Source organism: Molossus molossus, unplaced genomic scaffold, assembly GCF_014108415.1.
Source record: "Molossus molossus isolate mMolMol1 unplaced genomic scaffold, mMolMol1.p scaffold_m16_p_12, whole genome shotgun sequence".
NCBI classification, from domain to species: domain Eukaryota; kingdom Metazoa; phylum Chordata; class Mammalia; order Chiroptera; family Molossidae; genus Molossus; species Molossus molossus.
This window is the reverse complement of record NW_023425347.1, coordinates 72,716,449-72,732,586: the sequence shown is the minus strand read 5'-3', so window position 1 is coordinate 72,732,586 and position 16,138 is coordinate 72,716,449. Positions and strand designations below refer to the sequence as shown.

At 49.3% G+C, this 16,138-nt stretch overlaps 1 protein-coding gene across 6 annotated transcripts in view; it reads left to right on the top strand.

The window, feature by feature from the left end:
* ST3GAL3 (ST3 beta-galactoside alpha-2,3-sialyltransferase 3) overlaps nt 1-16,138 on the top strand; it is a 156,012-nt gene that overhangs the window by 109,112 nt on the left and 30,762 nt on the right. For all 6 annotated transcript variants that reach the window (XM_036255755.1, XM_036255756.1, XM_036255754.1 and 3 more), the window contains one exon: nt 15,955-16,049. In XM_036255755.1, coding sequence (XP_036111648.1) covers nt 15,955-16,049 — 95 coding nt within the window. The remainder of the gene's footprint in view (nt 1-15,954; nt 16,050-16,138) is intronic.

Genomic DNA, 16,138 nt, shown 5'->3' with positions numbered 1-16,138 from the left:
GGTTTGATGTGCCACGGCCCGCCGGTAGTCATAGGCCATGCCAGGAGCAAGGGAGCTGAGGCCTGGGGGAGGGGAGTCAGCACTCAAGGACTTGGGACAAAGCAGAATAAGGGCTTCCCAGGAGGGTCCGAGGGCAGGGTGAGAACAGTTGGCCTTTGCTACTCAGGTCTGGTCTCAGGATACATGTTGAGAATAAGAAGCATGAAACCAGCAGGAGGTAAGGCAGGAATGGGACCTCAGAGGTTGGAACTAGAGATGGAGAGGTCCTTGGTGTGAGCTGTGGTGGGGGGCGGGAGCCAGCTGACGTCAAGCTGAATCGCAAGGTGAGGATCTGTGGTCAGTGCGTGGGGACTGTTCCCAGAGGAGCATGCCTGTGAAGGGAGAAGAAAGACAGGCTCGAAGCTAGGGCACGTGTAGCCATGAGGGTGGAGTGGGTGTCTGGACTAGCAATGGGAAGGGTCCTGTTGAGACACAGGAGAATGCTGGCGTGGATGATATAACAGTTCCCTAGAGCAGTGCAGGAAGGGATTGGCCCTTGTCTCGAGGGACATTTCTTCCATTTGACAGCAGGGTGCTAAGAGAGAAGTTTGAGAAGAATGGACATGTTTGTAAGACACTATGGAGCCCTGGCCAGTTTGGCTCAGCGGTTAGAGCATCGGCCTGCAGACCAAGGAGTCGAGGGTTTGATTCCGGTCAAAGGCACGTACCTCAGTTGTGGTTCAATCCCTGGCCCTGGTTGTGCAGGAGGCAACCAGTCGATGTGTCTCTCTCATATCAATGTCTCTCTCTCTCTTTCTCTTCCCCTCCCTCCCTCCCACTCTGCCTGAAAATAAATGGGAAATTATCCCGGGGTAAGGATTTAAAAAAAAAAAAAAACTATGGAGAATAGAAGAGACTGCTTACTAGACTGTGAAGCAGTAGAGCGGTCCGAGTGGGAGACCATGAGTCTGTAGTGGGATTCAGAAACAGAAGAGAAGCCTACCTGGCTGGGAATAATAAGAGATGAAGTCTGAAAGTTAAGAGAAGTTGAAAGCATAAGGACATTGTAGGTCATTATAAGGATGGAGGATTTTGAGCAGAGAAGTAACAAGTTTTAAAGGACCCCTCTGGCTGCCTTGATGAGAATAGACTGTTATGAGGCTGTTGTAATAATCCATGGCGACGACGGTGACTCAACACGGTGGAAGCAGTGGAGGTGGTGAGAAATTGCCATGTCCAGGATGTGTTCCGAAGGTAGAGCTGACAGGGCTGCTGACAGCTCAGAGTGGGTATGAGAGGAAGAGAAGAGTGTAGGCTGACTTGAGGTGTTCAGGCTGAGCAGCTGGAAGAGTGAAGGTGCCACTTCCCCAGAGGGAGAAATGACGGCAAGAGGAGCCGGCTTTGGGGGGGGGGCGGGTAGGAACTCAAGTTTAAACATGCAGAGTTTGAGATGCCTCTCAGACATCCCAGTGCAGATACCGAGAAGGCAGGGGCTGGTGGGAGTCTGGCATTCAGGGGAGAGGTCCAGGCTCTGAAAATGAGTGAATGCAGATGGAGAAGAGTAGCGAGGACTGAACCCTCAGGCACACTGGCATTTAGTGGTGCCAGAGAGATGAGGAAACCGCGAAGGAGGGATGCCCAGTGTGGTCGCAGGAAAACCAGGAAATGCGTGGTACTGTATTCTGGAAACCAAATTAAGAAAGTATTTCAAGAGGAGTGATTATGTAATATGTTGCTGATAGATAGGGTGATTATATAAGTTATTGTCCAAACTTGGACACTTTTGAGAATGAAAGTGGACATTATTAATAATGACTTCAGGATAAGACACATAAACCAAGATCATCCCAAGCAAATCAGAATGTCGTATGGTCACTCTACTGATAGGACAATAAGAATTGACCATTGGGGAATATCATTCAGCCATAAGAAAGAATGATATCTTACCTTTTGCGACAGCATGGATGGACCTAGAAGGTATTATACTAAGTGAAATAAGTTAGGAAAAGACAAATACCATATGATTTCACTTACATGTGAAATCTAAAAAACAATATAAACAAATAAACAAAACAGAGAGAGTCTTATCGATCCAAAGAACAGACTGATGGTTGCCAGAGTGGAGTGGGCCTGGGGGGCTGGGTGAAAAAGGTGAAGGGATTGAGAAGTACAGATTGGGAGTTACAGAATAATCATGGGGATGTACAGTACGGCACAGGAAATATAGCCAGTAATACTGTAATAACTGTGCATGGTGCCAGTTGGCTGGAATATCAGGGAAACACTTTATAAAGTATATGATTGTCTAACCACAATGTTGTACACCTGAAACTAATACAAAATAATATTGAATGGAAACTGTAATTGGAAAAAAATTTTGGTGTGTTTTTCAGTCTTATTAAGGACAGTTAAAGTGAGGTGTCTGTGCTGTAGTCTTCCCAAACCGGCACCGGGTTGTAGGTGGGAAATCATTTTGAGACAGCACAGTAACTTTTTCCTGCAGCAGATGCGTACAGTGCAGTGGGGAAGTGAGACAGTAAACATGAAAGGAGCTAAAGATAGCCTGTGTGTGCTGTCACTCTTTGGAGATACTCAAATGTCTGGCAGAGCACGTCACAATGAATTGTCCCCCCTTTTCCAAGTACATAGCTGCACCATTGGGTGCTTTTGCCTCTGTTGCTGTTGAGCTTCCCTCCATGTCTGTGTCTCCTTCTGTTACTGGGTGTAAGTTATTGTAGCAGACATGAGTTTGATTTTAAAGTTCTCTCTGATTCTGTCAGTGTCTCTCTGATCAGGACTCTCTCATCTGTTCCTTCCATGATGTTGTTGTTTTTGTACAAAGTATCTGTTAATCTGATAATGTTTTAAAATATATTTTAAAGAAATACGTTTTATTTCAGCCTGGCCAGTGTGGCTCAGTGGATTGAGTGTCGTCCCAGGGACTGAGAGGGCCCGGTTTGATTCAGGTCAGAGTACATGCCTGGGTAATGGGCTCAATCCCCAGTGAGGGGCATGCAGGAGGCAGCTGATTGATGTTTCTTTCAGACATCGATGTTTCTGTCTCTGTCTCCCTTCCTCTCTCTAACATATCAATAAAAACATATTTTATTCCACTTAGTATATTTCTGTCAAGGTCCATCCACATCGTCACAAATGGCAAAGTTTAATTCTTTTTTATGGCTGAATAATGTTCTTTTGTGTGTACATGTGTGTGTGTGAGTATCACATTTTCTATATCCATTCATTCATCAATGGACACTTAGATTGTTTTTATATTTTTCACTTGAATCCAAGATGAATGAGCATGTGTTTCTCTCTAGCCAGCTATATATCTGTGCAGGTAAATGCCCAGAGTAGGTAGGAAGTTGAATTTAACCAGCATTCTGTTTTAACCAAGTGAGAGAGAAGCAAAGAAGTTGAAGATGAATGCAAGGACGTGATTATAATGATTGATTTGGAATTTAAGGTGGGTAATAATTGCAGTAAGAATGTAAGGAGGTGATGGCAGAATCAGTGTCTTGAAGATCCCAGTGTGTTGAAGGACTGTTGAAGTTTAGCTGCAAGAGTGGGTGAGCTATCAGTATATAGACAGTGAAGGCAGTCAGAGTGGGAGATTGAGACTGAGATTAGAGGGGGTTCTAGTCATTAGTAATGACCTGGTCTAGCTTATACTTTAGGAATAAATAGCAGCGGTAGGGTAGAGAATAAGATCACTGGGGTGGGGACATGTCAAGGCAGATCTGCCTTGGGGTTTACCAGTTTCTAGGTATAGAAGGAAGCTCATCTCTCCTACTTCCTGCATTTTGAGGAAGGAATACACTAAAAATCAGGAGACTGATGATCATTGCTTCCAAGTTTCTCTTTTTCTCTTCATTTTTGACTAAGCCTGCAGTTGAGGGGAGAGGGACCTGCTAAGGAAGGTGGTACTAGACTTGACCAAACACAGAGATCTGTATTCATAGTCAAGGCTGGCAGAGATCAGAAAAGCAGCCAAGGTCATAGAGCAGAGCCTAGGGGACAAGAGCCAGCCAAGCATCAGAAACGAGAGTCTTGGCTGTCAGGTGTAAGTGAGTAATAGAAGCCCTCATAAGGTACTGAGGGCAGGAAAGTCTAGGGATTTGAGCCTACGGCAATAATAGCAATAATATGGAGCTTCTGAAGATCTTCCAAGGAAGGGATGAGATGGGCTGGGGCTTGTTTGTCTCTAGGACCCTTCACTACTAGACGTGGTAGTGCCACATCTTGGAAAAGTGCCTAGAATAACCTATAGCACATCTCTGGTCCTCTTCCTGATGGTTGGCTGGATGACATGGGATTCTGAGCATGGCAGGGAGCTCAGAGTGGACGGGTGTGAAAGAGGAGACTGAATGCCACCGCCCACTGTTTTAAGGCTTGGCAGTTCCCTGCCCCATGTGCAGAGCCCATTATTGTGGCTGTTTATTTATTTGTTCGTTGATTGTCTACAACATGCTACCTGCAATTGTGAGTATTAGGGATGTGATAGTAAAGATAAGACACGGTGAAAAGACCATCTGTCTCTCAGAGTGCCTCTTAGCTTGTCATGAGTTCAGATATAGGACCTTTTGGGTTTGCAGGGACCAGGACATCTGTGTAGAGGTGAGAAATGGCAAAAGTGGTGGTAGTAGCAGCATCTGAGTTTGTCCAGATGCTGGAATTCTTATTGTAGGACAATTCTCCCTATGTATCTTAACAGTAGGACTGTGCCAGGTAGGGTTCCCATCTCTCACTGGCTCGACCCATCCTATTTGGTAATTGATCTGATATTTGGGGAGACAGAATTCTGCTCCTGCAGCCTCACCCACAATTTCCAAAGTCAAGAAAAATCTGGAGCCCCTGGACTAAAGAAGGTAGCTGGAGTATTTCCTAGAGGAACAGAGTGCCCAGGCAGGGTCAAGACAGACCTACATGGAAAATTCCAAAAGCAGTCCATTAACGCATTACCCACCCTGGGTGGTGCAGATGTGTGTGGTGTAATCCGCCAGCATGGTTCGGGGGCTTAGACTTCCCTGGCCAGCACAGTAGGCACACCCATCACACTCCTCTATGGGGAAGCAGTGAGACCATATTCAGGCCCCAGAGGCAGTGACAGCCAGATGGCTTGTCCCCTAGTCTATGACTTGGGTACTCTTTGTTGAAACAAAACAAAAAAAGGAAGAATAGGTTTAGGAGAAGATAATAGACTCCTTTTTAAAAACATTTTGAGCCAGCCAGTGTGGCTCAGTGGATTGAGCATTCATTGTCCCATGGCTTGAGAGGTCCCAGTTCGATTCCCCATCAGGGCACATGCCCAGGTTGTGGGCTCCATCCCCAGTGCAGGAAGCAGCCAATCGGTGTTTTTATCTCTCTCTCCCTTCCTCTCTCTCTAAAAAATCAAGAAAAATGTATTTAAAGAAATTGTGAACCTAGGTGCCAATAGGATACCTTGGGCAAGATGGTCCAGATGCAGCTGTATATGTAATTCTCGAACTCAGAATATAGGCCTGGGCTTGATATGAAGATTTAGCAGCCACCAGTCGGTCATAGGCACCTGGATGTTTATAACTTGAACCTTTCTGAAACAGTCATATTTTTTGTTCTTTTTTTTCTTCAGTTCTTGCTGGGACTGTAAACAGTGGTGGGACACAGAGCAGATGGGGGTCAGCAGCGACTCCCTTGTCCCTTCACTGGGCTGCCCTCCTCATCCCCCTCTGAAGGCAGATGACCTTCTCTGACAAGTCAGCTTCTGCTCATTCACTGTCATGCTTCATTCCTAAGCAGAGGGGGGAAAATGGCTGACCCCTTTCTTCTGGGAATTCTATTTATCTATGAGGCTCAGAAAGTAATATACTGGTATTAGTTCCCTGTAGCTACTGTAACAAATTATTCTCTCACAGTTCTGGAAGCCAGAAGTCCAAAATCAGCATCCCTGGGCTGAAATCAAAGTCAGCAGGACCATACTCCCTTTGGATGCTTTGGGAGAGTATCTGGTCCTCGCCTCTTCCAGCTTCTGGTGGCTACGAGCATTCCTTGGCTAGTGTCTCCTCACTTCAGTCTCTGCTCCTGCGGTTTCATTTCTTTCCTTCGGTACATGGTAAAGCTCCCTCTGCCTCTCTTCTAAGGACACTTGTGCATGCATTTAGGGTCCACTTGGATAATCCAGGGTAATCTCTTCATCTCCAGATCCTGCCTTTATGGAGTTTATATTCTGACAGAGAAACACTGACAATAAATAACTAATAAGTAAATTATGTAGTAAATTAGAGCAAGATCATATTTGGGGAAAAAGACAGAGTGTGGCAAGGTGATTGGAGCCGGAGGCAGGGTTATGGAGGACTGAGTGAGTAGCCAGATGAACAAATGAGGAAGGATGTTCTCAGCAGAGGAAACGGCTCGAGTCAAGGCCCAAGGCAGGAAGGAGTATGACTGTGATGCTGAGCAGGCGAAGAGCATCGGAGACGAAATGAAAGAAGGCGAGTGGGTGTCAGGCTGGTGGATGGCCTTGCAGGCCAGTGTGAGGACTTCGCGCTTCACTGTGAGCGAGACAGGAAGGCACCCCGCATGAAGAGGGGACACTCTCCGCTTCACCAGAGGGAAGGAGGACGTGCAGGTAGTTCCCAGACTTGGTGGGAGGCAGATCTCACTTAGCAGGTATTTATTCAGCACAGTTCTGGGTGCGGAGGGATATCGCAGTGAACAAATTAGGCAGGTCCCTGTTCACATAGCGCTTACATTTTCCGTATTACAATAAACCGAGTACACAGAGCGAATAAGCAAATGAATAAGATCATTTTAAATAGTGCTAAATGTTATGACTAAAACAAGATGAGTGACAGTGACAGGAGGAGGAAACCTGCTTCCCACAGGAGTCAGAGGTGACATTTGAACAGCCATCTGAGTGAAAACGCAGAGCCAGCCTGGGAAAGATCCGGAGGTGTTCTGGAAAGGTCTCGATGCGGGGAAAATGTGTTGTGGATACTGTAGCAGGGGGAGTGTGGGGAGGATGGGAAATGAGGTGAGAGGTAGGTGGGGATTAGGTCATGGAACCTGTTTGGTTTTATTCAGAGGGCACTGGGAAGGTTTTAAGCAGAGGAATGACACATGGTTGATGATTCAGGAGTATCATTCTGGCCTTTCTAGAGAACGGATTGCAAGGCAAGCTGGTCACTGACCATTGCAGTGGTCAAGATGTTATGATTTGGGCGCTGGCTGGCTGGCTGCATTGGTTATAGCATCATCCTGATACACCAAGGTTGTGGGTTCTATCCCCTGACCAAGAATCAACCGATGAATGCAGAAATAAAGGGAACAGTAAATCCATGTTTCTCTCTCTCTACCTCTCCCCCTCCTTCCCTGTCTCTCTGAAATCAATGAAAAAAGAAATTTTTTTTAAAGAGGTGATTATCTGGACCTGGGTGGTAACAGTGGAAATAGAAATAAGTAGATGGATTTAGAATATTTTTAGAGATTAACAGGATTTGCTGATGAATTGGATGAGAGGCAGCCAAGAAAAAGAGATGAGTCAAGAATGAGTCCAGTTGGTTTGTTTGTGAAATAGGTGTTCCTCTTTGTAGACTTGATGATCCTGGGCAAATGGGACTAAAAGAGAAAAGAGTGAGTCGGTTTTGCTTGATCCAGCTACATTAGCCCGGCCGTGCCTTCCTCACCGTCACAGCCGGAACCCCCAGCCCTATACCATGCTCCTATGCATCACTGGTGTTCGTACATTTCTTCGCGTTTCCATCACACTCCTGTCCTTCTAACCTCGTATAGCAACACCAGAATGGTGAAATCTGTGCGGCCACCTTTGCTTCCAGACTGCTGAACTGTTGACAGAGACATGCAGACATACGCCTTGGTCCCTCTGTGGCTTCATGGTCTCCAGCCCCTGCCGAGGGCTCAGCACTGCTCGGCAGTCGTTGGCTCTGGCTGACTTAGCATGGTGACTGTGGCAAACTTCACCATCTGTAAGTTACTGTAGTCCACTCTTTCATACCCACAGTCCCTAACCCCAGAGAGTTCCCAGAAAAGAAGTCAGTCTGGTGAACATCTTCTCAGGTTCCTCCCGTCTCTGAACACATCTATCAGAGTAGCTGTCTTCACATCCTCCCCCTTTTCCAGGGAGAAGGTACCCTGCTTTCTGTGTCCCTCCCAGGTATACAAACATGCTCACTTTCTGCTCCCACTCCACTTTCCAGCTACCATTCCGTTTTTGTTTGTTTGTTTTGTTTTGTTTTTTTATCCTCACCAGAAGACAATTTTTGTTTTTTGTTCAGATAGAGTGGGAGGGAGAGAGAGGAAGAGAGAGAGAGAGAAACATCGACGTGAAGGGGACACATCGAGTGGCTGCCACCCACACGACCCAGCCAGGGCCGGGGACAAACTGCAACCGAGGTATGTGCCCTTAGCAGGAACCAAACCCGGGTCTCTCTGGACTGTAGGCTGACACTCTAACCACTGAGCAAACCAGCCAGAGCCCTCCATTCTGTTTTCATCCTTGCCTTCACAACCAAGTTTTTTTAGAAATCGTCTGATCTCTCCTGAACACTTTCTCATTTCTTTCTCCCTGCAGTCTGGTTCTGTCCTCCCTCCACCCCGATAGTACACTTCCCTAAGGGTCCAGTGACTTTCCTGCATGCCCAAAAGCAATGCAATAAAGAAAAATATGGAGGTAAATTGTGTTGATCCATGAGAACATTGTGAGTGAAATAAGACGCTGCACATAGAGCAGAGAGGAGTGTCTGGAGCATAGTAAGGGCTCAGCACCGTAAAGTACCGTTGTTACTGTGGGATACGTCCCGTAGTTCACCATTGCCTGGGTCTGTGTGTGTGGCTGCCTTGCCCATTATATGTAAGGCAGAGACTCAGAGCTGTTTATTGTCATATTTCCAAACACTAGCCCAGTGCCTGGGATAAGCTGGGGCTTACCACATATTAGAGAGATGGGTGGTGGGCACTGGAGACAGATGGGACCATGTCCCTGTGCTTTGGGTTAACCGCCTCTGTCAACAGTCCGGCTCGGGGAGGAGCACTTACCTCTCATAGCAGCTTCTCAGCTCGTAGTTCTCACCTCCATCTCCCCACACTTCTCTCCCCTCGCTGGGAAGTTTGGGCACCTTCCCTCCCTCCTTCATCCATACCAGCTACAGGCTGTCAGCAGTCCGTGGAGCCCTGTTGGTAGGAGCCAGGCACTGCCCCCTCGAGGGCCTCTGTCTCAGCCCCTCCGCTCCTCCTTCAGCACAGGCCCCCCTGCCTGTCATACATGTCATGTGGCTCCAGCCTGTCTGGACACAGACGTGGCCACAGTCTCTAAGCAGGCAGTGGGGCAGCAGCTGGCAGTACTTCTGACCTGCAAGGGGTTTGCTATGAAATAGTAGAGACATTGTTGGAAGCCTGGCCCTTTGGAGCAGGGAAATCAAAGTGTCGTGAAGAGCCATACAAAGGCAGCCACCCCCCCCACACACAGGTGAGGAGAAATGTGGCCACACTTTGGAGCCTGTCACTCAGAGCTGAGCTGCTCCTCCCTCTTCCAGCCAACTGGCATTTACTGAGCACCTGCTGTGTGCTGAGCATGTGCCAGGGGTGGAAGCAGACGAGTGCATCCATGTGTGGTAAGTGCTATGAGGATGGACGTGCATGAACAAGAGTGGAGACCTGAGGAGGACTTGGTCAACCCTGTGTAACTCAGTGTAGTCTCCTACCTGCAGAGGCAAAGAGGCTGGAGTTCTTGGAAGAATGGGCAGAAATTAAGCATGTGAAGGAAAAGGGAGGAGCATTCCAGACAGAGGGAACAGCGAGTGTAAAGGCATGGAGGTGGCGAAGAGCCCACCATATCTCTAGTAGTTGGATATGGCCAGAGCTTAGGGAAACGGGAGCAGAGAGGAGTGTCTGAGGAGGGAGAGGGGCCAGATCGCAGGGGCTCTGTGAACCAGGCTGAGAGCTGGAACGTTACCTTCCCGGGGCAGGTGCAGTTGGTAGAAACCCATATCAACCTAATCCAAGAAATAGGAATATATTGGTTTATTAAAGTGTTAAGTTCAGGGCTCAGCTGTCTGAATCTAGGACCCAGAGTCTTTCTCGCCGAGCTGTGGCTCTGCTTTTCTCTGGGTCGACTGTTCTGTAAACGGTTCTCTGTGCCCACAGATGGCGGCCCCCGCAGTTCGAGGCCCAGGCTCGGCACATTTTTTTCTTAAAGTTCCAGATAATAGACATTTCCGGCTTTGCAGGCCGTGTACTTTCTGTCACAACTACTCAGCTCTGCTGTTGTAGCATGAAAGCAGACATTAGGTAAATGAACACGTGTGGCTGTGCTTTAATAAAACTTTATTTATAAAAACAGGCAGCTGAGCCCTGGCCGGTTTGGCTCAGTGGTTAGAGCGTCCACCTGCGGTCCAGAGAGACCCGGGTTCAGTTTCCGCTAAGGGCACGTACCTCGGTTGCAGTTTGTCCCCGGCCCTGGTTGGTCGTGCGGGTGGCAGCCACTCGATGTGTCCCTTTTGCATCGATGTTTCTCTCTCTCTGTCTCTTCCTCTCTCTCCCTCCCACTCCATCTGAACAAAAAATGGAAAAATGTCCTCGGGTGAGGATAAAAAAAAACAAAACAAAAAACAGGCAGCTGGCCTATGGACCGTGGTTTGCACAAGCCCTGTTCTAGGCTTACATGGTCTGTACAGCTCACTATCTCACAAAAAAAGACTCCCACATCCCCCATGGCCCAAACAGTAAATCTCAGAAAAGAATTTGATTTGTCCCATTTGGGTCAGGTGCCCATTGTTGTTGTTTTTTTGTTTTTGTTTTTGTTTTTGGTACGTGCCCCTAGTGGGAACCGAACCCTGGACTCTGGTCCACAGGCCACCACTCCAACCAATGGGCAGGTGCCCATTGTTGAGCCAATTACTGTGGTTCCGAGGGCTGGGGTGTCTTGATTGGCCAGCCTGGGACAGATGCCCCTCCCCGTGGTAGTGGTGGGGTCCGCTCTGCCGGGACCGCATGGAATGAAAAGTAGGATGCGCTCCCAAGAGAAGCGGGAAGGTGCGCAGATATCCACTGCGGTGTGTCAGCAAGAAAGAGCATGAACTGAGTGCCCCAAGTTCCCGGTGACGCTCCAGCTTGAAATGGATCCTGACACAGCCTCAGGGCGCCAGGCCAACCCGGCAGTGCTCATGCACGCCCTGCCCTGGCCTTTCCCTCTGTGCGAGCTGGCGCCTCAGCTGCTTGTTTACACCCAGTCAGAATGCATTTGCCCACTCGACCCTTCTTCACGCATTGCTCCACCTGCCTGGGTGGGACGAGAGGGAAGAGTCACAGGGGCAGGGTACCTGGCGGAAGCTCCTCTGCCCCGGGCAGGTGCTGCTTCACCCTGTCCAGCCTCGGCAGTCCCCCTCCTTGTCTTGATGATAAGGTTCTCTTCTCTTTTGTGCCTTCACCTACGTGACCCTGGTCCTTGAATACCCTTCCCAACATTATCCGCCAGCCTCACATTTGCCTGTCTTTCAAGGCTCAGCTCTGCCTTGTCATCATCTCCTTCAAGATTTTCCTCTACCTCTAAGTTTGTCTAAGACCTTTGTATCCCTGCCTATTCCAAAACACAGGGCGTGCAGACCCATTGTTTTAGGATTGTTTACTGTCTACTGTTAGTTCCTTAAAGGAAGGACCAAGGCTGGTTTACCTTTAGGTCCCCAGCCAGCCCTTAGCACAGGACCTGGCACTGAGTAGGCAAATTGTTTTTGGATGGGGCAGGAGCTTCATGTTCATGCTTGGAATAGTACTTGTGGGCGATGCCTGCAGTTTGTCTTCTTGACCTCTGGACTGCTTCCCCCGGACATGTGCCCACCGGCCCTGCAGATCCACCATCCTTTCTCCTCACTCTTCCTCTGCCGTGGGCTTCGGTTAATTGGTCAGCAGCGGGTGGCAGCAAGGCATGAAGCCTGACAAAGCATTTGGACAGTGCTCACTTTGCTCACGTGCTTGGACATGTGCCAAGGTCTTTCTGGGAAGGGCCATTTATGGTGGGGCTGCTGCAGCAAGATCCCAAATAAGACCAAGGTAGATTCTAGAAACCCTGTCCCTCTGCTTTGTCCACCTGCCACTTCCCAGAATAGGTTCTTGGAAGATGGATCTGTGGGGTTTGGCTTGTACCCCCATTGAATGACAGTCCCACTTTTGGGGGTGCCAGGGGCTATGGCTGAATGCAACAGGGTAATTGCTGTGGTGCCTGGTCTCAGGACCCACTGCCGGGCTCTGCCTTCCCTTTGTCTCTTGGGCGGCTCCCGTTTATTGGGAACAGTGGGTGGCTAGGGGCTGGCCGCCCAACCAAACAGGCACAGGTGAGAGCTGAAGCCGAGCTGCCCTGATACAGCAAAGCCCTGTCTGAAGGCTGGTTTTCAGGGGCTGGTGGGAACTAGGATGCCGACAGTACTCTCAGTCGCTGGTGCCCACAGGCAGCTAGTCCCTGCCCTCTAACAAGACCCAGGCAGCTTTCCTGCTGCTCTCTGGGTTCAGGCTGATGTCCTGGGCCTTAGGAAATGGTTGAGGTTGGTGAACTAGAGCTGGGGACATTGCCTCCTACACAGCACCTCAGCCATACCACTGGGCATTAAATGAGCTGGAAGATCCTTTCGGAGGGGCCCGGGATGCCCTTACTGACGGGTCAGAATCTGTAGATCTATGGGCAGGTCAGCCTTTTGGGTCCTGGGGTCCCGGCCTTGCTGCGAGAAGCACGGGGGTTAAACCCACCCTCAGCACATGCCTTTCTAGGATTTAAGGGGAAAAGACTGGCAGGTCCCAGTGCAACTTCCGTCTTCCTCCCCTGTTCCTTCTCACGCACTCACACACCCTGCTGAAACCTGATCCTGAGGCTGCCTCTCCGCAGGCCTGGCGGGCTGGGGCCTGTCTGCTGGAGCCCGCCCCACCCTGCCCTGCCACCCCTAGGCCAGGGCAGGCAGGTCAGACATCCTACACCCTCGCTCCTCTGACCAGTCATTCTGCACCTTGGGCCACCTCCACAGGCCCCGAGGCTGGCACAGAAACCCCTGGGTTCTATTCCAGGTGCAGCATGAGGCTCTGCTCAGGCCCCTACAGAATTCACACACACACAGACACACACATGCACACACCTCTACCACCACCCCACCCCACTTCCTGTTGTTTACAGCCTGGCTCAGCTTCCAAGGCTCTGCAGGCACTGAGCCACCCCTGGGGCTGAGCAAAAGTGTGGAAACACTAGAGGAAGAGTGCAGGTATACCTGGGGAGCTAGGCCGTCCAGAGGAAGCAGTATTCGGACTCAAAGAAGGGATTTTCCAGGCAAATAGACAGGGAAGGGGGTTGTGTATCCTTGTACATTTGATTTCGGGGGTGGGCTGATTTGTGTCAGATTACCAGTGCTTGTGGTTATTTGACCCATTGTAAATTAGGAGAAAGCTGTGCCTATTTGCATAGCAGCGTTTTTATGATATAAAGTGAAAGTCTACAGAGCTATCTAAAAATAATATGGGAAAAGGAAAATCAGTACAGATATGTACCTAAAGGTTCGTTGTCTCTGTGTTGTAGGATTATGGGTATTTTTTATTGATTTTGTGTGGATGCACACTTATCTGTATTTTTCTCCAAAATTAACATATATGTGACATCAAAAATAAGGGATTTTTAGCCCTGGCCAGTGTGGCATGGTTGGGTGTCCTCCGGTGCACAAAAAGGTTTGATTCTGGTCAGGACACCTGCCCGGGGGCATGCAGGTGGCAGCCAATCAATGTTTTTCTCTCTCTCCCCCTCTCTTCCTTTCTCTCTAAATATCAATAAAAAATATTTTTAAAAGGAGAGTGTTTCAAAATTAACATAATGAACTTTCTAATCAGCTGGAAATGGGGGAAGGGAGAGGAAAAGGGAAAAATATGTTGAGACTGTTTGGCTAGATCTCCAGAGATTTCATTAGCACATGACATCCAGTACATATTGGAAGCAGATAAATCCTGTCCAAGCCTGACTGAGAGACTTTGTAAAACTTTCGTAAGCCCAGCTCTAATACAGAAGGAGAAGTTCTTGCTGCAGGCTTTTCTAGGGACCTGTTTCCTTTGCTGTTACACATGAACTATGGCCAGGGGCCTCAATGCCTCTGTTGTAGCATCAAATACGTGAATTCCCTCAGGCTTTATATGCCAGGCACGAGCAACGTGCCCGGCCCTTGTACTCAGAGAGAAGCGGGTGAACTCAGATGTGCAAAGGGAAGCTGCTGTGCAGCGATGGGCTGTCCATGCTGTCAGGTGTGACTGACACCTCCTTCCTAGCAGTGAGCAGTGGGGAGGGGGCAGGATGGAAAGTTTTCTGCCTCTTTCAAGTTCACTGCAAAATCTCTAATAAGCCCGGCCGGTGTAGCTCAGGGGTTGAGCATCAACCCATGCACCAAGAGGTCGCCAGTTCGATGATTCCCGGTCATGGCACAAGCCCAGGTTGTGGGCCCAATCCTCAGTGGGGGGCATGCAGAAGGCGGCCAATCGATGTTCTCTTACCAATATTTCTATCTCTCTCTCCTTCTCCCTTCCTCTCTCTCTAGAAATAAAGAAAAAAAAATTTTTAAATCTCTAATAATATTAGACATCCAAGTGATTACTGATATAATTTCTCCTGGGCATGGAGATTAAAATGGTGTCAGTGATGATGGGAATGAGAAATGCACACTTGAGTTAGAGGACATTGGGGGGTAAATTCTAGCTACTGGACTTAGAGGGCCTCTCCTCTAGTCGTCAGTTTTTCAGTGACTTATTCAGTTGAATTAGAAATAAAGAGACAGAGCCACCAAGGCCTAGGCCTACACACATTTATTCTTGGCCAGGAAGGCCCAAAGCAGGCCCCTCCATCCCGGCACTCAGTGGATGATGAGATGCTGGCCACCTTCCAGGCTGCCAAGTGCCCTGAAAAAGGTCTCAAAGCCAGGGTGCTAGGCTCCATGTGAACGTGCTGCCCAGGCATCTCAAGACCTTGGTCCCTCCTGTGCCTGTTCACTTCTCCCCTCACTCCCTTCCGCACCCTATGTGACTGTGTCCTGTCCTCTCCAGGCCTGCACCCTGCCCTGCCCACTCCTTGGTCCCTCCTGTGCCTGTTCACTTCTCCCCTCACTCCCTTCCGCGCCCTATGTGACTGTGTCCTGTCCTCTCCAGGCCTGCACCCTGCCCTGCCCATTCCTTGGCTTTCCCAAGAAATGTGAAACTCGCATTTTCCCTTTCCCTCAAGGCAACACACTTCACCATTCCTCTTCACTTTTCTCTCCGTCTTTCCTCTAGGCCGAAAAGAAGGGTAACCCTTCTCCTGAAGCTCCGTACCAGTCCCTCGCCTCCCAAGGACTTTGCGTTCCTCTGTCCTTCTCTCTGCCAGTGAATGTGCTCAGGCTCCTGCTTGTCTGAAGCCCCCCCAGCTCTGCCTCCCAGCCTCCACATACTGTAGTTTTTCCCTTCTCTTTCAGACCTCTGTCCCCTGTGGCTGTTCACCAGCTTTGCTTTCTCATCATGAATTCTCCTTCCTCACACTGGGTGGTCCACCTCTCAGGATTCTCTCCAAAAATTCTGTCTCCCTGCACTGGCTGTGCTTTGGGTTATTTTCCTGCTCCGCTGGACAGTGTCTCATCTCTGTTCCCCTACTGCAGGACCGTGTGGGCAGCAGGGACTGATGGATGCATGCCTGGCTAACCTGGCAGAGGGCTTCCAGCTCGGAAATACTGATCCCTGACGGGCAGGTTTTGTCTCTCCACTCCTGTAGCTGGCCACGTAAGGCCTGGCCCGACCTGCTCCTTTGAATTCAGGCTCTGCTGAACGAGAGCTGTCAGATCCCACACAACCACTACCCAGTGAACAGGCCGGGGTAGGAAGGGTGTGCTGGAACGTGGAGGTGGCTTCCAGCAGAACAATTGGCAAGACAGGTGCACAGTAGAGCCAACCAGTGCTCCGCCTACTACATTTGGGGTCCTCAACGTCCCTGTTGTATTCCAGGTTCTCCAGGCCAGCACCCATGTTCCTGGACGACTCTTTCCGCAAGTGGGCTAGGATCCGTGAATTTGTGCCACCTTTTGGGATCAAAGGTCAAGGTATGTTGGGAACCCTGACCCACTCTACATTAACAGCTCATCTTCCAGACTGTCTCCCTACACTTAGGACAGGGCTGTACCCTCAGACG